The sequence below is a fragment of the Dermacentor albipictus genome, unplaced genomic scaffold (assembly GCF_038994185.2).
Source record: "Dermacentor albipictus isolate Rhodes 1998 colony unplaced genomic scaffold, USDA_Dalb.pri_finalv2 scaffold_15, whole genome shotgun sequence".
NCBI lineage: Eukaryota > Metazoa > Arthropoda > Arachnida > Ixodida > Ixodidae > Dermacentor > Dermacentor albipictus.
Window position 1 is genome coordinate 13403996 of NW_027225569.1, and position 26944 is coordinate 13430939.

Below are 26944 nucleotides of genomic sequence, written 5' to 3' on the forward strand. Positions count from 1 at the left end.
TTGTGGTTACTTACTAGCCTTCTTTAGATAGACTAGCTTTGTTTGCCACATTTGTTCGTGTTCCTCGTTGGCTTCGCCCGGTGGATTTGCGATACAGAGGCACCGATGAAAAGCGTGCGTGCTCTCCCGAAACCGTGTTACGCGGTGCGTTCGTCGTCGAGCGACCGCATCATAGGTAATTGAGACGTATGTGCTAATTCTTGTGAGCTTTAAAGTGTGCGAAGCTTAAGATGCGGTGGTGGAGCACTCGTAAAGAAAACGTGCGGTCGCCCGCCCGTTCCCTGGCTGGTTTGGTCGTCGTTCGTGCTTAGTCGTTTGCTCGTTCGTTCGTACGCTCGTTTAGTCGTTTGCTCGCTCGTTTAGTTCGCGCGCTCATATAGTCGTTCGCTTGCTCGTCTGTGCCACTATTAGTTTCTACAGTCACTATGCCTAATTGAGACGCGCTTGCTGTAGGACTCTTAGGCTGGTGGGTTTATTTACGCAATCAGACAATAAATGGTGCACACGGACTTGTGACTGCAAAGGCAAATCTGTAATGCATCTATGTGAAAATAAACTGTTAACTTGCAACTCGAATGCCGTTTCATATCATTTTAACCTATGGATAAAACATCATTTCACTTGCCGCAATTTCGGCTGCGTCATGGTGGGGGGATTCTTTGCGCGATCATGACTTCACTAGTAAAGTCATGCCTCGCAAATGTTACTTCGAAGGGAGTGCAGCTGTCGTGAATGCATGCACCTCAGTGCAACTCAGTTCGCAACAAGTACGTCACTTAGTAAACGGACGAACCAACGCACGATGAAGTGTTATTCGTGATAAGTCATTAACCTGAAAAAAATACTGAAGGCCACAGTGGTCTTGTTTGAGATTGAGTCAAGCATTGTTATCGCGCTCCCGCTTCGCGCACGAATGCTGCAAACTCACTTTATTTTCTTGTGCACGCACAGTCCCGACTCGATGATCGGCCGCGGTATTTCTGTCGGCGTTGAGACACGAGAAACATAATAGCACCAGCGCCCAACTCTGAGGCTTTGTGCGCGCTTAGATTGGCAAGCACGCACGTTGGCGACACTGTAGCTTGTAATACACTTTCGAACCTCCAGAGCAGTGATCTCCGTCAGCCTTTGTACGTCATAGCTGATACGCGCCGCGAATTCACGTGGTAAGGGTGGCGCGGATTCTTGAGGCTGAGGCCTTGCTGGAAGCCAAGAGGCTGTCATTCGATGGTAAACGTGTTATTTACAACCATTCGCAACAAGATCTTGTGACACGCCCTTGACAAATGTTGCGTACCTAATTGTAGGGCGCGCGATACATTCGCAGTCGTCAACGCACAGCGTTAACACTTCTTCAGATACTTTTTTAATAAATAGTTATCAAAAAATGAAACAAAGGCTGCCGTTACCGAATTTCTATAAGCATCCGACTAGAAATTCTATGCTGTACACGAAGTTACGCGGAGCTGGAAAGCCAACGTGAACGCCTAAAGAGAATGCCTTGCTATACGTGAATTCACTCTGCGAAAGGTCGTCTGCTGCGCTCCAGCATCGTAGGCGGCGCCATCGTCGAGGAGGGAGTGTGAAAGAGAGGAGAAACGAGGAGGAGCGAAGGCGGAGGAGGAGAGTGGCACTACTTATAAAGTAGTGCCACGCTTTGAAGAATGCCACCTCCTCCTCCCGCGCTCTGGCCTAGGCCGACGCCGCGTCGCTATTGACCTAATAACATCACGTGGGCCCTCGTGCCGTGCATCTGCGCCATTCTTGCTCGAAAAGCGTCTAATGGAGTGGCGAGGAGTTCATGTTGGCGCCGTTGCTACGCTCCAGCAGTGTAGGCGACGCGACGGTCGAGGAGGGAGCGTGCAAAAGAGGAGAAACGAGGAGGAGTGAAGGCGGAGGAGAAGTGTCGCTACCTTACGAAGTTTAAGGGGCTTTACCTCCGCTCGCTTCGCCCGGCTGCGTCGCATGCCTGATATCATGTCGGAGGATTGAAAAGGAGAGCTCGCGTGCGCCGCAACCACAGTTGAGGCGGCAGTATGGACGGCGACAATTCTGATAAGCAGGTGGAAGCCTGGAAGCGACATCGGAGCAAGATGAGGAAGAAACGAATCGCCCAGGAAACAGACGAACAGAGCACCGAACGACTAGCTAAACGCCGCAACATAGCTAGACAACCAGGCTGACCTGGGCTTGCAATCAAGAATAACCTGGGCTAACCATGCTATGCCTTAGCTTTCGATGTGTATATCCTGGCATAGCCGAGCTAAGCCTCTGCCAATTTTTCGTCTTTCTGGGCATATCTATTATTTTTTTCGTATTTGCCTGCCTTTCCTACATTGGCATAACGCTTTTTTCTTTCCTCCACACAGCCATCCCACCAGCACATCCTCAAAAACTGAGGGGTGCAGCTGACATTTAACTATAGCTAGGACTAATTCACTTCTGGGCCTCCTGTACTACACGACTTCTTTTACTCGTGGCATGCATCCCGGCCGTAAATGCGTAAGCATACCACCCAAAACCAGATCATTCGTTGTATGCGGTTCAGCACCTTAGCGCAAAAGCTTGCATAGCAATATATATAGTCACGTGTACATACACATACCAGAGAGCCTGGTCACTCACAGTGCACGGTCATGCAGGGACATCACGCTTCTGGCAAGAATTTAGCTCTTATACAAATGAAGGTTTATCTTTTATGCGAATATATTGGTATCTTATGCTGCGTCACGTGTTCACTTGTATGTTCTGTATATATCATTGCTTTTTTGCATCTTTTTCCAGAAATATTCCTTGAAGCAATGTATATTCCTTGAACTGTTCATTTTTTCTGTATTGTACTTTCGAGTATTAGTGCTTTACGTAAATTTTACTGGTCTCTTTTCCTTGAAGTTTGCCTTTGTGGCATTTTTTACTTCAGTTTTTCCTTTTTCATTTTTCATCTCTCTAGTAATGTTGAAGAGCCCTGCATTGGGACGTATCTACCTTTTCTACGCGACTTCAAAAGCTGCTTACACTTTTTAGAGCGCAGCTCTTTGGCGTCCGTTCCTCGGTTTCGCGTCGTCGTCGGCGTTGTCGTCGGCCTCGTAACCAGCTCCGCCCCCCTTTCATCCCCCCAGCGCTAGCAGCGACCGACTGATACCGCTGGATGCCGCTGACGCCGCTAGAGAGTCAAGATAACGTGACTGCATAGAACACCGTCGCCGCCATGCAGAAAGAGGAGGAAAGGGTCCCCCCCCCCCTGTTCTTGTGTGGCGGATAGGGTGCTCTTCAGTTGCCGACGCGCCGGTTATTTCACGTAGGCCCCGGCACGTCGACGAATACGTGACCACCTTCCCACGGCTAGACCTGGTTCTTAGCGCTGCGGAAGCGGGGGTATCATATTGTTTGTGTCGGCATCGGCGGCGTTGTCCCTGAAACCAACTCCGCAGCTGGGGTTGACTCACTATCGGCGTCAGCGGCATCAGTCAGTCGCTGCTATCTCTTCCCGCCTCCCTTTATCGTGTTGTCCGCTTGCTGCGCGCGCTTCTGCCCCCATCGTTTGCCGCTGGGTGTACACGCCGCCCCCCTCCCCCCTCTTCCTGCGAGTCTCCGGTTGTCAAAGCGCCGGCTCGAACTTAATTCCTTTCTTCGCTCCTCCTCCAATGCAACCCCTGTGCGGTGGCAATCAGAGAGCCAGATCGGTGGCGGCGGATCTGTATATGTGCACCGCCCGAGCCGAAATTGCCGCTGCCGTTCGCCACTGCGAAATTATCTGCCAGTTCTTTCTGAGCCATGAGCGAGACGACCGGTGGAAGTCCTCCGTCTGCTGCTGCTGCTGCTGCTCCCCCACTACTAACACCGATGTTAGTAGTGGGGGACTTTAATGTTGACATAAAGACAAACAGCAATTTCCTAACACTTATGCGGCAGAACATCCCGTTCCTCTCGCTCGTAACGCGTCCCACGGCTGTGACAACCTCGCGAGGCACTTGTATAGATCTCGTCTTTGAGAATCAAGCATTGGTGCACCAAGTCGAACATATATCAGTCTATTTCTCCGACCACAAAGCTTCCTTCATGACTGTCAAGAACTGTTAGTGGAGTCTTTGTTAAAGGAATACGTGTGAAAAATAAAAAAAAATTCTGTGATAGCGCATACATGTGTTGCTCGATTTCTTTGCCTCAATCTATCGAAAAGGTGAAACAGCTTATTTGCTGCGCTCAAATTTTGCATTAGGAAGTAACGTAATCGCCGGTAATTTTTTTTATGTCTGATTTCGTAACAACACTTACACAATGCCCCCCATAGGGCCCGTAAGGTATTTTAAATAAAAACGTGATTGAATAGGTACTTAAAGAACGATTAAAAGCAAGAGCGTGCCTAAGGCATGTTTAAGAAACGGCAGCTGCAAACAGAATTACAGACCATGTGAAATATTATTTTAAATAATGCATATGACCTCCTAACGTAGTCAATACTTTATACGCGCGAACGTGAAATCCAAAGTTGCGATAACTTAAAGGACAGGAGCCATATCAGGACGTAGTACAACAAGCGCAACACCAAGAAAATTTGCCGATGCCTATAGCCTGCACAGATGGCACAGGACATATTAGTAATATTTTGTATTCATACTCATGCATTCAGCAATGGATTCACCCATTTTTTCCTAGAAAACCAGTAAAAAAGTTCTCAGAGCAAGGCGCATGTCAGTGCCGATGGTAGGAACTGTGTGTACATCAAGAATAAAGGCCACGTTTTTTTGAAGGTTTTAGTTCATCTGCCATACATGAGGGTGCTTGGCTAGTCTTTCCTTCTTTAGCTTTATGACAAAAAAAAAGCTTTATGACAAAAACAATGTTCACAAAAGGGGTTCAGAAAATTTAGTTATGGGAATTAATCGCATTTTCTTCTTTTTTTAAATTTTTTACCATAGGTAGGTTATTAGCCAATATAATAACAAGAGCTTGGTGGAGCAACCCAACGATTATATTAACTTTTGTATGGCGACGCTCACAGTATCCATCCATCCATCCATCCATCCATCCATCCATCCATCCATCCATCCATCCATCCATCCATCCATCCATCCATCCATCCATCCATCCATCCATCCATCCATCCATCCTTAATCCAAGTAGGAAACTATAATCCATCCAACTGTCTGTACATCTATCCTTGCGTCGCACAATTCCATTCATAATGAATGAGCGACGACCATAATCATGCTCTGTGAGTGGCGCACGTTTGGTGACACATAGTAGTGAATGAAATGTCTCAAATACCGCCATCTGCAGCCTGGATCGAGCAGCCAAGTCCCAAGGGAAACTCGGAAGTACGTGTCGAAAAGAACCTTTCTTGTCGCCGCTACTACTAAGGTACGTATGTATGGATTGGAAACTTCATGAACTTTATTAGATGTAATTCATTTGAGTACGAACACTAAATTAAGAGCGGATAACAAGTTACATAGATATGGGATGTTACGAAAATGACACGCCTTCTAGCGACTTCACCGCCGGCATGATTATCAAAAAGATTAGGTGTGGTTCACGTAGCATTTTCTGTGCTGCGCCATTGCTCTCATCGATTCTTTAGAGCCCGGTTACTGGCACGCGAAACACGGAACAGCGCTACACCGGCACCCGCCGCGGTAGGCAATGGCGATGCAATAATGAGCTGAATTTAAATTTTTTTTAATGTGCAAGGCTACTTATCAAACGCGCCAATGCAACAAATGTGAATCGAGAGCCATTCTCGACCACATATTATCGAAATCCCGAGGGATAAGTAACAATAACGAGAACACGGCCTCTAGAAGCAGCCTTGGCAAGCGCTGGGAGGCTGCGCTGCTCAGCCCCGCCCTCGAGGATCAACTGTGGGCTGACGAGCGGGCGGAACATGCCGCCAGGAACTCCTGGCCGTCACCTAGGTGGGGCCTTTGGCCCTCCCCACCAACTAGCAGGACACACAATCAAGTTATTTCCTTCTCCTCTTCTAAGGCGTACTTAGCTGTCGCCTAAGACATGCGAATGCGAACGCCTTGTAAAACATACTGTGATTCAGCTTAATCCACATTCCTGTACGTAAAGTGTCCAAGTTACTGCTAGGAATGTGATGAGGACTATTTGTTTTTGTTTTTAATTATGCGGGCCACAGTGAGTCTTCATGTAGTGCCTTCTCTTAGTGTGCATGTTTGTGAGAGTAGTAGTTGTCCCTTGGGATGGAGAGTGAGTTTTGAAATCACGTCTTTTTCTCTACACTACGGCACGTCTCCTTAAGTGACAATTGGGGGAGCATGTTTGCAATGAAAGCAGGTTTGAGAGATGTGACGAGGAAATTATATGAGCAATATTGCATGTAGTTTATTGAGAATGAGAGCCTAGATCTATTTTTTTCTATCATCGCCTTTAATGTTTCCTTGTTTTCGTCATTTGTCATTGGGCTGTACATTACTGAGATGTGGCTGCAGTGTCCATCAATTGGATCGATGGTTTGACATACCGTATGATAAAAAATTACCGACGATTACGTTACTTCCTAATGCGAAATTTGAGCGCAGCAAATAAGTTGTTTCACCTTTTCGATAGATTGAGGCAAAGAAATCGAGCAACACATGTATGCGCTATCACAGAATTTTTTTTTATTTTTCACACGTATTCCTTTAACAAAGACTCCACTAACAGTTCTTGACAGTCATCAAGGAAGCTTTGTGGTCGGAGAAATATACTGATATATGTTCGACTTGGTACACCAATGCTTGATTCTCAAAGACGAGATCTATACAAGTGCCTCGCGAGGTTGTCACAGCCGTGGGACGCGTTACGAGCGAGAGGAACGGGATGTTCTCCCGCATAAGTGTTAGGAAATTGCTGTTTGTCTTTATGTCAACATTAAAGTCCCCCACTACTAACATCGGTGTGGATCGATGGACGGTTAATGCGAGCTGCAGGAGGTGCACGACGTCTTTCGTGAGTGCGGTAGGGGCGAAGTAGGCAGCAACTACCAGCAAGCCGTTGGGCAACTTTGCGGCGCACAGTTCGCCAACTTCAAAGTTCGAGCCGGCGCTTGGACAACCGGAAACTCGCAGGAAGAGGTGGGAAGGGGGCGGCGTGTACACCCAGCGGCAAACGATGGGGACAGAAGCGCGTGCAGCAAGCGGACAACACGATAAAGGGAGGAGGGAAGAGATAGCAGCGACTGACTGATGCCGCTGACGCCGATAGTGAGTCAACCCCAGCTGCGGAGTTGGTTTCAGGGACAACGCCGCCGATGCCGACACAAACAATATGATACCCTCGCTTCCGCAGCGCTAAGAACCAGGGGGGGGGGGACCCTTTCCTCCTCTTTCTGCATGGCGGCGACGGCGTTCTATGCAGTCACGTTATCTTCACTCTCTAGCGGCGTCAGCGGCATCCAGCGGTATCAGTCGGTCGCTGCTAGCGCTGGGGGGATGAAAGGGGGGCGGAGCTGGTTACGAGGCCGACGACGACGACGACGACGCGAAACCCAGGAACGGACGCCAAAGAGCTGCGCTCTAAAATGGACAGTAGTGGTAATATTGTAAAATATGTGCTCTGACTCGGTACGCGATGGAACATTATGTGCTACGGTGATAAAATCGATATGGTGTGTGGTTCCACACATGCTTTGCAGAGCACTGACCCAGGTTCATTGTGTGATGATTAGTAAAATTGGAAAACATATCAGTAGCAAAAAGGTTAGGGAGTCAGCAGCCTTTCAAAATTTTAATGTGACGTCAGCCAATTGCAACTGCAGGAGCATAGTACAGAATAACTTCTTGGTGGTAGATAATGAGTTTTTGGTGGTGGATATTGCATGTACTGTAATTTACTTTAAAATGTGAAACATCATGTTTTTGATTTTCAATTTGCTACCGCAGGGTTATGGTTAGCCTACTGCGTCAACACTGCCTACTTGTCATTCACCAGCTTTAGCACAAATAATTTGATGCATTAAAAAATTTAATTTGCACGTACACTGAAATACCCATTTAGCAGCGAAGTGCCTGACAGGATGCACAATGATGTATTGAAAGCAAAGATGGAAGCAGTGAAGAAGAAGGAACCAGTGTTTGGCATAAAAGGCCCATCCAGTCTGATCAAGCAGCAAGGCTTTAATCTTGTTTGGGGGCTGCCTGCTGACTACATGCACTGTGTCTTGGAAGCTGTGACCAAACAGGTCCCCCGAAATGTGGCTGTCAGCTACTGGGTTCGCGTATTATTTTGGGAGGCACATTCAAGATCGGGACGGCCTTCGTCAGATCGTGCAGTGGCGCTCTTGGCTTCCTTTTTTACAGCCTTCCGTGCATCTCGGACACATTGGCCTCACCTTATCGGACACATCTTGCAAATTTTGCAAAGGCCTTGTTACTGAAGGATGTGGCATATAGGTTATTAACATAAATAAGGTGCCTCAGAAAAGCTGGAAAGGCTGGCCAGCCTTTCCAAGGCACATTATTCCAGTTTATAGCCTTTATACCACAGTGTGCTATGCCATCTGTCTGCTCCATTCTTGATTTAGGATTTATATAAGGCTGTTGTTCCAGAAGACGAAGTTTGTGCTGTTGAGAAGCATCCTTTAACATTTGTACAGCATATGGCCAAGCTGTAGGGGCAGAACGCAATGACACTTAATGAGCGTCAATTATGGTACCTCACAAAGTCGACACGAATATTTTGCCCCCTATGGGCTACATGACCATTTCCCTTCGTAGATGGAATCGGCAGGGCACTGCAGCTTGCGAGAGCAGATAAATATCTGGCTGCTCAGATTGCTAAATGGTGCATCATTCACCAAATATTCAGAAGAGTTTCAGTGAATATGGACCATTCACCAAGTGTTTTGTCTACAAGAATACTCAACTCCAGCCCGGACGTGCAACTCCGAGCCGTGGTCACGCATCGCCGTCATGCATCGCCTGGCAGCCACCTGACCTTTCTAATGGGCCTGTGAAATACCTGGCTACTCTGACGCATAAAGTTCTCTTTGTCTCTTTCAGCCAAGAAAGAGCTAGAGCATAGTTACAAAAGGTGCTCACAGACATGTGTTCTTAGATAGGCACGGCCAGTTGTTCATAAGCCAGACATTCTAAAAGGGCTTTTTGTTTCGTGATTTGGTGACAATAGACAAATATCGAAGTATTTGAGAACCCACGTTGGCATCATGATTATTCACAGTTCGGAGGATTGTGTGCCAAGGAAAACTTGCTCTTGCTATGTTAGAATGTCTGATGGGATGTACTCCTTCATTCTAGGTATTTACGCGAAGATAGGCAATAACTGCTTTCATTGTAAGCAGTGCTTACAACACCATTTGCATTTGACGTTCTGCGCATTTAGAGTGCCAGCTTCCACCTACTTCTGTGAATAATTTCTTATATTGTTGTGATGAAGTGTCCGTGCGGTGGTGTCTTTCTCAGTGTGCGTAATAAATCATACTTGTGTGAGGTATCTAATCGGCTAAAAAAATTAGCCAAGTTAACTGAAAAGTCATGCATGTTCTGCAAGCATTCCTTTACAGACACCCTAAAATGAAACATGAAGTCAGTTTAGATAGATAAAGAGTGCTTCAAAATCTCTATTGTAATTTTTTCTGTAATAGTTTGACTAAGAGGAGGCGAAGGTAAAAGTTCGAGGACGCTTAAGCTTCGCCTTCAAGAGTGGGACGCGACAGCGTTCCCGTCGACCCGCCAAGGGGTCGACAATGCGCTACGGCACAGCGATCACTTACGATGCGCCCCGCATCGGACTTAGCGCCCACCTATCACGCGGTGAGCGTCGAGCAACGCAGCGTTCGGCGTGGCAACGAAACGTGCGCCTGAGCGAACGGAACGAACCAAAGAACTCGGTGTCTCGGAGGGGAAACGATCTGCGCCAGCCAAACGTCGTGATCGGCACGGGCAGAGAGATAGATAGTTATCTAAACCGGGAGCACGGCGAAGCGTCGTCAGGGGAGAGGGAGTCCCGCGACGCGCCTGGCAGCGGTCCCAATGCGCGCGCGGCGCGCCGCCTGTCGGGGCAGCGCCGTACATTGAGAGGAGGGGGGTCTTCTGTGTTTGCCGCAAGAGGGCTCTGCGTGTGCGGAAAGCGCAGAAGAAATTCAGCGGAAACGCACTTCGCAACTCGTGTAATTGTGACTTCTGTACGTTACATGTTCATAATTACCGATATACACCGCAGTATAACTTTCCACGGCTCGTTTCGAAGGCAACACCGCATTCACTAGAGGCGCGTTTGCACCGCTTGGAAGCATCGAACTCGTGGCTGAGTGGTAGCGTCTCCGTCTCACACTCCGGAGACCCTGGTTCGATTTCCACCGGGCCAATCTTGGAAGTTGCTTTTTATTTATGAAGCGCCTGCCGTGATTTATCGCTCACGGTCAACGCCGCAAACGCCGACACCGACGACACCGGCTTTTCTGCGACACGAGCTCCTTAACGCTATCGCGTTAAAAGTTCTATTTTTTCTACTTTCGTGCTGAGACCTCAACTCGGGTACATCAGCATGACGTCGCCGATTTCAAACTGATTTCGTGCTTGGGCCGCATTAGCTTACTCACGGCTACACCAAACCTTCCAAATTCAGTCTCTTGCTCCTTTAGAACATAATGTAGTCGATTCTTGCCGATAAAGGCCTAATTAGGCCCTAGTCGATGCCGGCAAAATCTATGACGTCACAGTGTGCTGCTGCGAAAACCAGGTCGGCGTTGCCACCTATCTCTTGTTTTCGTGCCTCTTCTGGCTTACTAAGCGTTTTCTCGCATAAGACTGGTGTTTTGGCAATCTAGAAGAGTAATTTACTAATAGAACTAAGTCATCTTTCTATTTAGTGTCCGTTTATGAATAGTGACTGCAACTTGCAATACTTCACTGTTACAATTATATTGCAAAATACAGACAGGGTGGCCGGCACGACCATGCAGCGGTCACGTTCACTGACGAGTCATGAGTGTTCTGTAAACGTATCTTTAGGCACAGGGAGTAGTAACTTGGGTGCGTACTAAGTAGTAAGCAGTAGTTGTAGTAATAATAATAGTAGTTCTATTACATTTTTACACAAGGCGGGCGGCGTTCATTGCTCTTTTTTTACACCTGAAATGTTATGCAACTTTAGCGAAACGGATAACTTCGTGGAGGAATCTGCTTGAATGTGTTTATAATACTTCTTGGCTGGGGTCCAGAAATTGGGAATTATCGGGTTTTATTTAAACGGCACGGCTATAAATAGGCATAACAATAGGGGCTTGTTATCATATTGTCCAGTAAGGAATAGCTCATCATGCTTTTGCGCCTAGACGTCTCAGCATGTTGTCCAATCCTAAAGAATATTTTGTTTATTGGTTAGCTGTATTAGGCCTATCCTAAGCGACCGATCTTTCCCTTAAGGCTGACTGCTGTATACATACTATTCAGGCATGTATGACCTTTTATGCTAAAGCCATTGGCTCGTTCGCACTAAAAAAAATAGTTGAAGCAGTGCTCCACTATGTTTGTGCGTCTTTTTCTTGTTTCCTGTAGAAATGTTGCCAACATTAAGACCTCGGTGTCTGTTGTGACCATTCTGGCTCGGAAATTTTCATACAGAACTGAGGTTTTGAAAATCAAGTCAACCACGGCACCCAATAAATCAGCGTTCCTTTTATTCTTCAGCCCGTGTGAGCTATCACACTGCTCGACTTGCGGGAAAGTTCATGACCACGCACATGTCGGTGCTTTCGTATCGGCTCAGAAGGTAGTTACTCAACGGGCGAATGGTAGAGAGGCGCCTGAAAGCGCCTGCGCCTAAGCCCATCTCTTCGCAGGCTTCAGGCGACGAGTCAAAATCGACGTCGTAGGCGGCCAGGCGGAAGTGAACGTCTGTGAAATTGGTTTTGGAATGACACACCTGCGGAGAAGCAACGTTGAAGGCGATGAGTCATCAAAACAGTACTGACACATATTTTCGAATCAGTCAAAACTCCGCCACGCATCTTCGCCCGCGGATGGCGCTTAGCAAGTATAATGGTTGGAAAGCATGTGAAGTATTGGACATGGCAGCATGACGCGTTTTCTGTTTCGCAGTCTGTGACGGCGCGTGCTGTCTGCAAAAGCATAGCCTTCGAGATACGATATGCTGCTTCTTCGAACGGGCAATGATTGCAGGGACGCGGATTTTGACGTCACCTATTTGAAGCTAGAAAGTTTGTCTTGGAATGCCGGAACTGGTATGATGGACAATACCGTGATATCGGCTCGTAGCAACAGTTACGGGCGTCTTATAGTAAAGGGGTAGGCAGGATGGCGTTGCACGTGTCAGAATATATGGTCTCCAGATACACGCCCCAGCGACCGTTGCCACTGAGTAACCGAGACTTATCTCGAACGATAAGCACTTTCATGCTGCGCATGCCGAAAGGGATCGCAGCGCCAGAATTCGTCATAGCCGCCATGTCAGAACGTCAACTATAAACAAGACCGCTCCTGTGCACTGCATTTCTTTTGGTTGCGCTCACGTGTAACTGCCGCAGTGACCCCACGAACGGAGTGAGTCAGCATATCACGACGTCATGACGCAGGCAGCTCCTGGGTACCGGAACTGGTCCGTAGGAAGAAGTGCTTTAGGTAATTTTTAGAGTGTTTTTACGCTGCCATCGTATTACCTAATATCTGGGAGGCAGATACATTTATTTTGCGAATGAAAATCATAAGTCATGTTTCATTTCTTTGGATGCAGATTTTGCCACAACCTTCTCTTACGGTATAACTGATTATGACACGACTTGTGTACTCGGACTTTCGGCTCAGAGGAGCCTGATAAAGCCTTCTTTATGGAGTAGAACGTGCACGTTGCTCCTGCTCCTTGCTTGAAGTTTACTGCTGTGATCTTTCGAGGGAGGCCTTCTCGTATAGGCGGATAGTTAGCCATATTTCCACATTAAAGCCACCCGTTAACCCACAGCTCTGTACTTTTCATAGCACTGCCACCCAGCCTTGTGTTGGATTTAGAAGCTGTGTGCTAAATTCTCCGAAGTCTGTCTGTCCTAGCCATCGCCATGAGCGCAGATTGCCCTAGATACATGTTGCTTTTTTGGCTAGTCTTCCAACGCACAACGGCCACTACCGCATGCTCTGTTGCTGGCGTCGCTTCTATGACAACCAGTCCGAAAAATCAGGAAATATTGCTGAATATTCCCTTCTCCACGCGGCTTGAGGGTAGGCTTAAAATCATGTTGACGAAGGACCTCTTTTGTGCTTTATGCCATCAACTCTGTCAGCCTGACGCTGAGAGTACTAACACCGAAAGGAAACATAGCTTGAGGCTTGGAAGGGAACCTAGGGCTTAACGCCTTCCCTTAGTGGAGGTGGGACATTCAGAGATCGGCGACCAGTACAGCGTGCACACACTCGCACGTTCACGTTCACACACACCAAGTTTATATATATATATATATATATATATATATATATATATATATATATATATATATATATATATATATATATATATATATATATATATTAGTTACATATCAGAGACGTTCTGTAGGCCCGGTGCATGGGCAGTTGAATAAACGAAGGAGCACACTCACGAAAATTGTATTTTTGATGTTTCAACGGTCCGGCCGTGGCACGGCCTTCGTCGGAATACACCATATATATATATATATATATATATATATATATATATATATATATATATATATATATATGCATACATATATATATATATATATATATATATATATATATATATATATATATATATATATATATATATATATATATATATATATATATATATATATGTATGCATGATGTTACGGGAAGGAAGAAGCGTTCGTCTATTTACAAGTGGCTTTTAATGGCTGAGCCAACAAGCGTAGGGCATCGATACTCCTACACTTCTTCGTCGTCGCTAAGACCACCGTCAGCGTCGTCTTCTTTCCACATTACCGACTGTGACATTACCCCCGTCGGAGAAAGCACCTGATTGGTGCGGCTCATCGGTCTGAGAAAGGTAACGTTTGAGACGGCTGACGTGGATGATGTCAGAGAGAGGTGAAGGCACCGTAGCATTCAGCGGAGACACTTCATATGTGACAGGGGTCACCTGGCGAAGGATGCGGTAAGGGCCATAGTATCGCGAGAGGAATTTCTCGGAAAGACCAACATGCCGAGTTGGATACCATACTATGGATGGAAGACCTACATTGGCAAGTTCTTTGCGAATGACCGACTGAATGAGGGACACAAGCGGCCGGGAATCGTCAAAGCACTGCGCCACTGGCGTGGCAGGAGACGCTGCTTCAATTTCTCGCCGAACGATGCGTACGACGTTCTCGGAGGAGGTGGGCTCACGCGGCAGACAAATGTCTTCGCACGTCGATGAAGCTGCGGTATTAGGTAGATGCGTAAACTGCCCAACTATGCGGCGACTCTTGGCATCTTCAAAGTAGCGACATTCGTTAATGATCTCGTTGACCGTTGTGATGTTCTTATAAACAAGCAGCTTAAACGCCTCGTCCGCGATGCCCTTTAAGACGTGGCTGACCCTGTCTGCCTCTGCCATATTGTTATCTACTAGAGAGAGGACGTCCTGGATATACGCCACGTAAGATTCAGTGGACGTCTGTACACGGGTCCCAAGGTCCTTCATCGCAGCACGTTGGGGGCCGACGGGTTTGCCGAACAAATCTCTAAGCTTCTGTTTACACTGGTCCCAACTAGTAATCTCTTCTTCATGTGTTTCGAACCAGACCCGTGCTGTTTTCTTGAGGTAGAATATTATATTAGCCAGCATAAGCGTGTTATCCCACCTGTTGTGTGCGCTGACCCGTTCACAATTCTGTAACCAGTCATCGACGTCCACGTTGTCAATCCCGGAAAACATGCCAGGGCCGCGAGGCTGGGCTAGGATGACCGTCGGTGGCGACGGCGGGGCCGCTGTTGAACTCTCTCCTTCGGATGACATGGCGGCCAGGTTACGTCCGCTGCGGAGCTCCGTCTTGCTCGAGTGATTACCCCGCACGTCCACCAATGATGTTACGGGAAGGAAGAAGCGTTCTTCTATTCACAAGTGGCTTTTAATGGCTGAGCCAAGAAGCGTAGGGCATCGATACTCCTAAACACTTCTTCGTCGTCGCTAAGACCACCGTCAGCGTCGTCTTCTTTCCACATTACCCACTGTGACAATATATATATATATATATATATATATATATATATATATATATATATATATATATATATATATATATATATATATATATATATATATATATATATATATATATATATATATACACAGATATATGTGTGTGTGTGTGACGAATCATAAGAAGGCAAGAAACAATGACACGACGAACAACAAAGCGAAAATTGTGTGTACATCCTAATTGGTAAGAGCCTCGCAAACATAATGCGCAGACGTCAGCCCGTACCCCATCAGCGGCCTGTTGCCTTTATCATCCACTTGCATTGCCATTTGTTTAGCTTTTCTTTCATTGAATTAAGAGCTACAAATAATTATATACAGAAACTACTACAAATATTTTGTCACAAGCTGTCATGAAAAACGCCTGCCGCGCAGACAACCCGATCAAAGAAAGAAGAGAATGACATTAGCCAAGCTGCCGCGAGACCGCTTTTCAACAACCGCGCCTATCCACCAGATTCATCTGGTTCTGCATTAAACACCTCGCGTGTAACATTTGGTGGAGCTGTGCGGGTTAACTCCCACGACCTACAACGGAGCCATCAGCGCAAGAGCTACGCCGGAGCCGTCGCCTCGCCGGACTTTCGCCGTCGCGCTTAATCATGACCACAGAGCAAAATACCCTCACCAGCAGTGCGCCGGCGACCCCAGTCCCTATCCAGCACTACCGAGAGCCACGTTCTCGGCGAAGGCAGAGGAAGATGTGGATGAGTGGCTAACTCATTACGAAAGGGTAAGCCAATACAATAACTGGAAAGCTGTCAGTAAGCTTAGGAACGTTGTTTTCTTCTTGGCAGGCACGGCGTTGGTATGGTATGACAACCACGCGGACATGCTAACTACATGGACACGCTTCGTTGAGGAGATCAAAAAGTGTTTCGGCGACTAGGACGCAAAGAGGAAACGTGCGGAACGCACATTAGCCCAGAGAGCTCAGGTACCCGGCGAGACTTGCACTACCTATTTCGAAGAAATTTTGAAGCTGTGCCGAACCGTCAACCCTCAAATGACAGAGGAAGATAAAGTGGTGCGCCTGGTAAAAGGAATAGCAGAAGACGTGTACAACTTCCTCATTGTTAAAGAGAACTTGCACACTGTATCAGAACTGATATGGCACTGCCGTAGGTTCCAGGCGCTGAAGACTCGCCGAATTACACCAAACTTAACGGCTCCAGAGACGAACCGCATTACATTACGACCGAGCCACCACGCAATGATTCGCCCCCTAAATGTTTTGATCCACGCCTACGCAACTTTCGTCCAAGAAGACTCGCCGCTACCTACGACTTTCAAGGGGAAGAGCCTCGTTACCCTCAACCGATGTCTTCGGCAGAATACTTCAATCGACATTCTGAAATTGGCCCTTCGCCAGTGTGTTACTGCTGCGGCATGCCTCGCCATATAGCTAGGTACAGTAGCTGACGCCGAGCATCACACTACGGATCGTCAGCGCCGACTATGCGGTCTAGCGGTCGTACACTGCGCACTCAGTGGCCAGGAGACTCCACTTCAGGAAGCCACTTTCGAGAGGACCGATGCACCGCCCAGGAGACCTACTTTGGAGAAGAAATAACCAGGAACCGCTACCGCTACCCTGCCTTCGACCGTACTCTGACGCCATCACCAGCCTTCCGAGCCTCCCGATCACCATTCCCTCGGCCGCGATTCACGTCACCATCGCCTCGGCGCCGTTTCGTGTCGCCCCCGCCGCGAAACTAGCCCGCGTGGCCAGTGGAGGTGAGGTCGCTGGAAAATGTGTGCTGCCGACTCAACTGCCTCCAACTATTTTCATGCTAACGAATACGGTTCATGTACTGATTGATGGCGTCTCTACAATGACTTTAGTCGACACGGGAGCAACTGTCTCGGTCATGAGTGTGGGGTTTAAAGGCCTGCTGGGACGCAAGGTTATGTTTCGTTGGGACCAGTGCACAAGTGTCCGTGGAGTCAGTGGTTAATCATTATATCCGGTTGCTGTGTGTAACGTTGATGTGTCTTTGGGTGGGAAAGTTTTAGAGCGCAGCTCTTTGGCGTCCGTTCCTGGGTTTCGCGTCGTCGTCGGCGTTGTCGTCGGCCTCGTAACCAGCTCCGCCCCCCTTTCATCCCCCCAGCGCTAGCAGCGACCGACTGATACTGCTGGATGCCGCTGACGCCGCTAGAGAGTCAAGATAACGTGACTGCATAGAACACCGTCGCCGCCATGCAGAAAGAGGAGGAAAGCCCCCCCCCCCCCCTGTTCTTGTGTGGCGGATAGGGTGCTCTACAGTTGCCGACGCGCCGGTTATTTCACGTAGGCCCCGGCACGTCGACGAATACGTGACCACCTTCCCACGGCTTTGCCTGGTTCTTAGCGCTGCGGAAGCGAGGGTATCATATTGTTTGTGTCGGCATCGGCGGCGTTGTCCCTGAAACCAACTCCGCAGCTGGGGTTTACTCACTATCGGCGTCAGCGGCATCAGTCAGTCGCTGCTATCTCTTCCCTCCTCCCTTTATCGTGTTGTCCGCTTGCTGCGCGCGCTTCTGCCCCCATCGTTTGCCGCTGGGTGTACACGCCGCCCCCCTCCCCCCTTTTCCTGCGAGTCTCCGGTTGTCAAAGCGCCGGCTCGAACTTAATTCCTTTCTTCGCTCCTCCTCCAATGCAACCCATGTGCGGTGGTACCAAGTCGAACATATATCAGTCTATTTCTCCGACCACAAAGCTTCCTTCATGACTGTCAAGAACTGTTAGTGGAGTCTTTGTTAAAGGAATACGTGTGAAAAATAAAAAAAAATTCTGTGATAGCGCATACATGTGTTGCTCGATTTCTTTGCCTCAATCTATCAAAAAGGTGAAACAGCTTATTTGCTGCGCTCAAATTTCGCATTAGGAAGTAACGTAATCGTCGGTAATTTTTTAATGCAGAGTTTGCTGTTCTTCCTCGCTCCTCGCATGACGTAATTCTGGGGATTGACTTTTTGCAATTGTGTGGTTCGAATGTTGACTGCCGGACGGGAGAACTCAGTGTCGACACCAGTGTTTCACTTCTGTTCTTTGAAGGTGAAGCTTGCCCGGAGAGTGTGTTGTGCGTGTCTGGGGATACAGTTGTGCCCGCCTTATCCGTGATACGTGTTGCCGTCGCCTGTTCATCTCCGACTCCTATCTCGTTCGATGCTGCAGTAGAACCTGTAAATCGGAACTGCCTCAAGAAAAACGTGTTAGTTCCGCACTGTGTGGTCTCAGTGACCAATGGATGCGCGGGGCTGTGGGAAACTGTTCTACTGAAGCGGCAGAGCTACCTCAAGGCCTAAAGATTGCAGCGTTCTAGGAAGACTCGCCCGTATCGGTGGCAGTACTTACAGAGCTCCCCGAAGGAGGAGCAACCAGTGTCTCGTGCCCCGGGAGCTCGAAGATACTTTCCATGATTGATAAGTCATTCAGCGATCACGAGCGTCGAGTTTTGACGGCCCTGCTTACGAAGCATACCTCGGTATTCGACTTTGCGCAGCACGATGGCCTGCCATCAATTCCTGCGTCCAGAACTCGTCAACGTATCAACACAGGAGCCGCCCAACCAATCCGACAAAAACCCTATCGTGTATCCCCGTCAGAACGCAAGATAATCAGCGATCAGGTCCAAGTAGTGCTATGGAAAGGCGTCATTCGAGAATCATCTAGTCCTTGGACAGCCCCCGTGATACTGGTGAATAAGAAAGACGGTACGTGGCGGTTTTGTGTAGATTACCGTCGCCTAAACGCCGTTACTAAGAAAGATGTATATCCGCTCCCACGAACTGAAGACGCCATCGACTGTCTCTTTCCGGCATCTTACTTTTCCTCAATCGATTTACGGCCAGGTTACTGGCGAATTCCTATACACAAGGACGACAGAGAAAAGACAGCATTTGTAACACCCGATGGACTATTCGAGTTTAACGTGATGCCTTTCGTGTTTTCTAACGCGCCCACAACGTTCGAAAGGTTCATGGACACGATATTACGCGGCTTAATATGGGAAGTTTGCATGTGCTACTTAAACGATGTTGTGATCTTCGGGCGAACGTTTAATGAGCACAACGAACGTTTGGATTTGGTCTTGAACTGCTTGGAGAAGGCGAGTCTTGTGCTCAATTAAAAAAAAATATGCCGTTTTCGGGAACGACAAAGACTTGTGCTAGGCCATCTGGTCGCTAAAGAAGGCATCCGACCAGATCCACAAAAGACTGCGGCCGTAGTAGCATTTAGAGCACCCAACTCTGTCAACAAGTTTCTTGGGCTTGTGCTCCTATTTTCGCCGATTCATTCCCCGGTTTGCTGACATGGCTCATCCCCTTACACGCCGTCTCCAAAAAGGCGTTCCCTTTGAGTGGACTGCAGATTGCGACTCATCGTTTCGCCAGCTCATGTTCCTGTTGACATCCCAACCAATTCTTCGCCACTTTGATCCTTCATCACCAACTGAGATTCACACCAATGCCAGTGGCGTAGGCATCGGTGCTGTGCTAGTTCTGCATGTTGGTGACAGTCAGCACGTGATCTCTTACGCTAGCCGGTCCTTGAGCCGCTCCGAGCGCAACTACACAGTCACCGAACAAGAGTGCCTGGCGGTCATCTCCGCCGTGCAACGGTTTCAGTCGTACCTCTATGGGCGCCCCTTCGCTGTGATAACAGATCATCATTCGCTATGCTGGCTTGTGAATCTGCGGGATCCCTCAGGACGACTAGCGCGCTGGGCCCTCCGTCTACAGGAATACGATTTCGTTATTTGCTACAAAAGTGGCCGGTGACATGCTGACGCCGATTGTTGCTCTCGGATGCCACCTGAAACTGAATGTGATGCGGACAATTTTGACGAATACATCGCTTTTATGTCCCCGGAATTTCCGGATATGGGTACCGTCATATCCACGCAGCACAAGGACGAGAGCTTACAACCGCAATTCGCGGCAGCACAGGAGTCACCTGCAGGCAGTCGCTTTCGCCTACGTGATGGTGGCGCGCTGTATAAGCAGAGCTACTCGACGACCGGTGCCCGCTACCTTTCAGTTGTCCCCAAGAACCTTCGCCACCAAGTATTACACGCCACGCACGATGACCCAACTTCCGGTCACCTTGGTTCCACACGTATACTCTACCGGGCTCAAGAACAAGATGCGGAAAGGTATCGGATGGTACGTCGCCAGCTGCTCTCAATGCCAGCGCTACAAGCGTGCGCCACAAGCGCCACATGGCCTGCTTCAACCAGTACCCCCTTCTAGAGTCCCCTTTGAGCAAGTTGGTATAGATCTTCTGGGCCCTTTCCCGCGATCCTCCAAGGGTAATCGTTGGGTTATCGTTTGCGTAGATCACCTTACCCGCTATTGTGAGACCATCGCAATGCCATCGGCCACAGCTACAGAAGCTTCTATCTTCTTGCTGGCTAATGTTATACTCCGACATGGACCTCCTCGCATAGTAATCAGTGATCGTGGGAGACAGTTTACCGCGGACGTGGTTGACGAAACCCTTCGTCTGTGTTCATGTAGCTTCCGCCATTTTACGCCCTACCATCCACAAACTAATGGTCTGGTCGAGCGCACAAACAGAACGCTTGCCAACATGTTGTCCATGTACGCCGATTCTGCACACAAGAATTGGGACAGTATCGTGCCTTTCATTACCTATGCCTTTAATGCCGCGAGACACGAGACTGCTGATTACTCACCTTTTTTCCTCCTGTATGCTCGTCCGCCGCGCTACACCCTCGACACAATATTTCTCTACTTCGCTCATGACAACGAATCAATTGATGAGATCCTATGTCGAGCAGAAGAAGCGCGACGCCTCACTAGGCTACGCACCCTACCATCGCAGGACCTGTCCAAGATACGCTATGACGGGCGTCACCGCCACGTTTACTTCGATCCTGGTGACCTTGTGTGGCATTGGACGCCGTTGCGGAAGCGTGGTTTGTGCCAGAAGTTTCTCGCCCACTACGTCGGCCCTTACGTTATTCTGGAGCGCCTCAGCGAAGTAAACTACCGCATTGCGCGTCTCACGAGCAGTGGACGAGACTCGGCCAAGGCTGAAGTGACACACGTCGCGCGTCTGAGGCGTTACAACCGAGATGACTGACTCGCCCGGCGGGCTTCGTCTGCCAGCGGGAACATGTCACAAGCTGTCATGCACAACGCCTGCTGAGCAGACAACCGGATGGAAGAAAGAAGAGAACGACGATAGCCAAGCTGCCGCGAGACCGCTTTTCAACAACCGCGCCTATCAACCAGATTCATCATCTGGTTATGCATTAAACACCTCGTGTGTAGCAATATATATATATATATATATATATATATATATATATATATATATATATATATATATATATATATATATATATATATATAGTGGTCCTCTTGAAAGCGAGAATGGGCTTACGGATTAAGAACAGTATCAAACGAAAGAAACGCATACGCGTTGTGAAGACTGTGAATGGCACTGCTTGTGATATCGAATCTGATGTGTGCCATGCTAGGTAGTGCCTTCCTACAGGACTGAGTGTGGTTCTGCATGTCAGTCGGTTTCGTCGAACTCTCCCATTCCACAGAAGCTGTGTTAGTGACATTCACTTTTGGCACGTTCACTTAGGGACGTTCACGTTTTTCTTTACCGGGTAACCCCGTTTCACCGCCTAACAAATTTCTATCCGCTTTCTGTTGTCACCGAAAATTGTGTAATATGATTTAATCGCGCGACTAGAATGGTGTAGAACTTTCTGGAAGACACGCGGGAACTAATGGTCACTCTGGAACCTTCGATGACTCATGCATAAAAACCGACAAGCTTGACTCGCAGGTCAGATTTCGACGATCGCCGACTGTGTCCGCCGCTATCATTGTGCTTTCTGTGTAGCCTGGTATTGTGGGCACAGGTTCGCCCAATAAAAATTTAGTTTTGTCTTTCACAGTATTGCTACTCTGTTCGTTACCGTCACTACCACGTGAAATTTGCTAGAGGTGCCTTGCGTTCATGTACAACATGAAGACAACTCGGAAGACAACACCAACGTCGGTAGCCGCAGGTAGCCGCAGGCTGCAAAGATTGCCGCCGGAGCACAGACGACCAGGAAGATCATCGCCAAGTCAACCCCAATGGCAGCCCCAGCATCCCCCATCGTGCTGGAGCATGTCAGGGAGCCTGCGACGTTCCGCGGTACAACACTGGAGGACACGGAAAGCTTGCTGGAGACGTATGAGAGGGTCGCTACAATTAACAGCAGGAACAGCGAAGACAAACTGCAACATGTCTGTCTTGCGTTGGAAGGCGCCGCCAGGACGTGGTTCGAGAACCGAGAACACAACTTAACGACGTGGGACCTGTTCCAAAGCGGCTTCCTGCAGATATTCACAAGCCTCGCACGCCGAAAACGAGCCCAAGCACTACTGGAAACCCGAGTGCAGCTGCCTAATTAGAACACCGCGGTCTTCACAGAGAAAATGAGCCGTCTTTTCCGCCACGCCGGCCTGGAAATGTTGAGAAGAAAGTCCGCCCTCTCATGCGTGGTGTAAAGCAGGAACGTTTCGCCGGGATGATACGACCACCGAAGGCTGTGAACGAGTTTCTTCGCGAGGCCACCAGCATCGAGAAGACACTCGAAATGCGGAAGCCGCAATTCAAGCGCCGCGCCAACTCTACAAACTACGCTGTAGTTCAATCACTGGCCACCGACGATCTACGCGATACTATCAGAGCTGTCGTACTGGAAGGGCTGCAGAATTCGTACCCTTGGTCACAGCCTCAAGTGGCCACAATCGGCGAAATCGTCAAAGAGGTTCAGCGATCGCTCGGAGTTCCTGAGGTGCAACTACTTTCACCCCAGCCCCAGCCGGAAGCAATGACCTATGCCGCCGTCGCCCGCCGTCAGGGTCCCTTACCACGACGAGGCCAGGGTCCCGTGATGCCGCAGTTCCGTCGTTCACCGCGGCCACTGCCAGCACGCCCACAAGTCACCTGGCGAAGCTGCGTTAGGAAGACTAAATGTGGCGTCACCCCAACCCCCGCCCGCTCTGCTACCATTGCGGGGCAGCAGGCCTCATCAACCGCCGATGTCCTTACCATTAGTTGGGACTGCGAGGGTTGGCCGTCAACGTACCGCGCCTTCAGCAAGATGAACGCTCACCTGCCATCACCGATTACCTCACCGCTACTCAGTGGAGCACTCGACGATCATCTCGCTCACCGTCACCAAGCCTCTACCTGCTGCAGCAACGCCGACTATACACTCGCCCAGACCGGGGCCGGTCTGTGAGCCCATATGCGGAAAACTAAAAGCAGCAACCGATGGAGGTGCGTTTGCTGTTCGTTGAACTGACGAAGATCCTCCGCCACTAACGAAGACGCCCAAAATCTTGGCTCGTTGGCATATCAGCGAGACGCCGCCATCCGACAAAGTCTGGAAGCAACGCCGACGAAAGACGACTTGACGACGCTACGTACCAGCCACAAGTCAATGCGACACAGCCGCGATCCCACGCCTAGGCCTAACTGCAACGCAACGCAAAGAACCACCGACCTCGACGTGCTTCTCGACGGCCATCCAGTAATCGCATTAGCAGACACAGGACCCGACTACTCCGTCATGAGTGGACCCTTCGCTGCCAAGTTGAAGAAAGTTAATACTGCTTGCCAAAGCCCCAAAATTCAGACCACTCCAGGGCACCTAATAACGCCGACTAGAATCTTCACTGCATGAATTACCGTTAATGACTGGACTTGCCCTGCCACCTACGTTATCCTCCAACAGTGTTCAGGAGACGTCATTCTCCACCTTGACTTCCTCAACGAACATGACGCAATCATCGACCAGAAGTCAAACTTCATAAGGCTGCCGGAAGATCAAGCGATACCACCGGAGAGCTCTCGTAGTCACCACCCTTTGAGTGTGCTCGAAGATCAAGTGAGTATCCCTTTTAACTCCAGCATTGTTGTTTCCATCAGCACCCAAACACACGCAGACGTACAAGGCATCATCGAGGGCGACCAACATCTGCTGCTCGACCGTGAAGTTTGCGTCGCGAGAGGGATCGCTCGGCTGCACGGAGGGAAACCGTAAGATGCTAAGCAACTCCAGCCAGGAGTTCAAGCACATCAACATGGGCAGGGAAATCGCGTACATCGAGGAAAATATGGAAACCCGCAATGCGTTTAGTCCTCTCGGATTCTGCCGCATCTACTCCGAAGACCGTAGTTCCTGAAGCAGATTTCGACATAAATTCAAGTCTCCCCACAATGAAGCACCAGCAGCTTCATTGCCCTAATGCGCTAAACTACTGTTTTAATTGTATGACTAGCTACTGACTTCATATTACTTTACAGTTGTTACTTATACTTTGAACATTCTTCATCATTGTGACTACTGTATTGCTGTTTTATGCCTTGTATTTCCTTTAGTGTATATATTTTCTGTCAGGAGGTCCCCTTTCAGCCACATGCTCTGGGACCTCCTTCTGTATACTTATGTGAACATGTATGTCTCTCCTTATTAAAGAAATAAACTGAACTGAAAGAAAGCTTAGACGTCTGCTCCGACGATACAAAGACTCTTCTCGACGTCATCGAGGATTCAACGAACACCAGTCGCAAAAAATCCCATATTTACCGAGTAGTGCGCCCGACCACTCCGCCAGAGCCCTTTACCGAGTTTCGAGGCCAGGACGTGAAGCTATAAAAGTTGGAGGACGCTTAAGCTTCGCCTTCAAAAGTGAAACGCGATAGCGTTATTGCACCCCATTCGCACCACCCACTCATTCGCTCGGCATGCTCTTGAGTCACACAAAGACGGAACGTGCGCCTGAGCAAGCGGAACGAACCAAAGAACTCGGTGTCTCGGAGGGAGAAACGATCTACGCGAGCCAAACGTCATGATCGGCATGGACAGCCGGGCCGCGACGCGCCATGAAAGCGGACGCGATCATGGGGCTGACGCGCCAATGGTATCGTCCTCTAGAAGCGGGCAAGTGGCGCGCCAGCTGTCGGAGCAGCGCCGTACATTGCGAGGGGGGCCGCAAGACGGCTCTGCGTGTGCGACAAGCGCAGAAGAAATGTAGCGGAAACGTACTTCGCTACGCGTTTAACTGGGACTTCTGTATTTTATGCGCCTATAATTACCGATATACACCGCAGTACAACTTTCTATGGCAGCTTTCTAAGGCAAAATCACATTCACTAGAGGCGCTTTTGTCTCGCTTTGAAGCATCGAACTCATAGCTGAGTGGTAGCGTCTACGTATCACACTCCGGAGACCCTGGTTCGATTCCCACCCAGTCTATCGTGGAAGTTGTTTTTATTTATGAATTGCCTTCAGCCATTTCTCGCTCACGGCCAACGCCGACGACACCGCCCTTTGTGCGACACGAGGTCCCTAACGCTGTTGCGTAAAAACAACAAGTCGACAAAACGCTGCGCGAGGACATAATCCAGCCGTCAGAAAGCCGGTGGGGGCACCCTCTCTTTCCTTTGTGAAGAACAATGACAGAACGCAATGTTTCTCCGTCAATTAACGTCGACCGGACAAGATCACGAAGAAGGATGTATATCTCCTTCCACGGATAGATGACAGGTTCGTTTGGCTCTACAACACGAAATACTTCTCGTCGATGGATCTCAAGGACAGCTACTGGCACATACAAGTCAACGAGAGAAATCGCGAAAACCGCATTCTTCATGCCCGATAGCCTCTACGAATTCAACGCAATGCCTTTCCGACTGCTCTGGTCACCTGCAACGTTCCAGTGCGTCACGGACAGGGTGTTAGCAGGACTGAAGTGGCAGACCTGCCTTGTTTACCTGGATGACGTCGTCGTCGTCTTCGCCGGAAATTTCGACGACCACCTTGGGCGTTTGCAACAACAATAGGGGCAATAAAGTCATGTGTCCTCACTCTCAAGCCGGAAAAGTGCCACTTCGCTAACGATGACCTTTTCCTGGGCCACGTCATCAGCAAATCTCGAGTCCGTCCCCAAAAGAGCTGCCATTTCAAAGTTCCAGCAGCTCATCGACAAGAAGGCAATGCGTAGACTCCTTGGCATGTGTGCTTACTACAGGCGCTTTGTCAAAAACATTTCATGCATCGCTGAGCCGCTGACACATCCAATTAAATGTGATGTCGACCTCAAGTTGGAAACACGCGAGGCCGATGCTCTTCACGAACTCAAACGACGCATGCAGTCGCCACCGGTACTCAAGCACTTCGACGTGCTCGCCGATACCGAAATCCACACTGACGCCAGTAGCCTAGGCTTCGGTGCCGTCCTAGTCCAGAGAAAAAAATGGATTTAAACGGGTGATAGCTTACACTACCCGGTCGCTGTCAAAAGCCGAAAAAATTATTCTACGGCCGAAAAAGAATGCCTCACCGTCGTTTGGGATACAGCAGAATTTCGCCCTTACCTCTACTGCAGGCCATTCAAAGTGGTCAACGACCATCACGCGTTGTGTTGGCTAGCGAATTTAAAGGGCCCTTCAGGACGGCTGGTGTGGTGAAGCCTCAGACTGCAAGAATATGAAATCACTGTAACCTACAAATCCGGACGAAAACACGGCTTGGCCGACTTCCTATTACGCGCCCCTATTGACCCGTCACCACAATATGACGAGAATGACGACGCCTTCCTTCGAATAATAAGCGCGGAAGAATTCGATGAAAAGCAACGACCAGATCCGGAGCTAAAAAGCCTCATCGTGTATTGAGAAGGGCACACCGACGTTGTCCCTAGGGCATATAAACGAGGG

The 26944-nt window shown here is 48.9% G+C and overlaps 1 protein-coding gene across 1 annotated transcript in view; it reads right to left on the reverse strand.

Moving 5' to 3' along the window:
• Nucleotides 1-11638: 11638 nt before the first annotated feature.
• LOC135916399 (uncharacterized) overlaps nt 11639-26944 on the reverse strand; it is a 208680-nt gene continuing 193374 nt past the window's right edge. Inside the window, exon 12 of the mRNA XM_065449749.2 lies at nt 11639-11889. Within this exon, the coding sequence (XP_065305821.1) occupies nt 11668-11889 (222 nt within the window). The 3' untranslated portion in view covers nt 11639-11667. The remainder of the gene's footprint in view (nt 11890-26944) is intronic.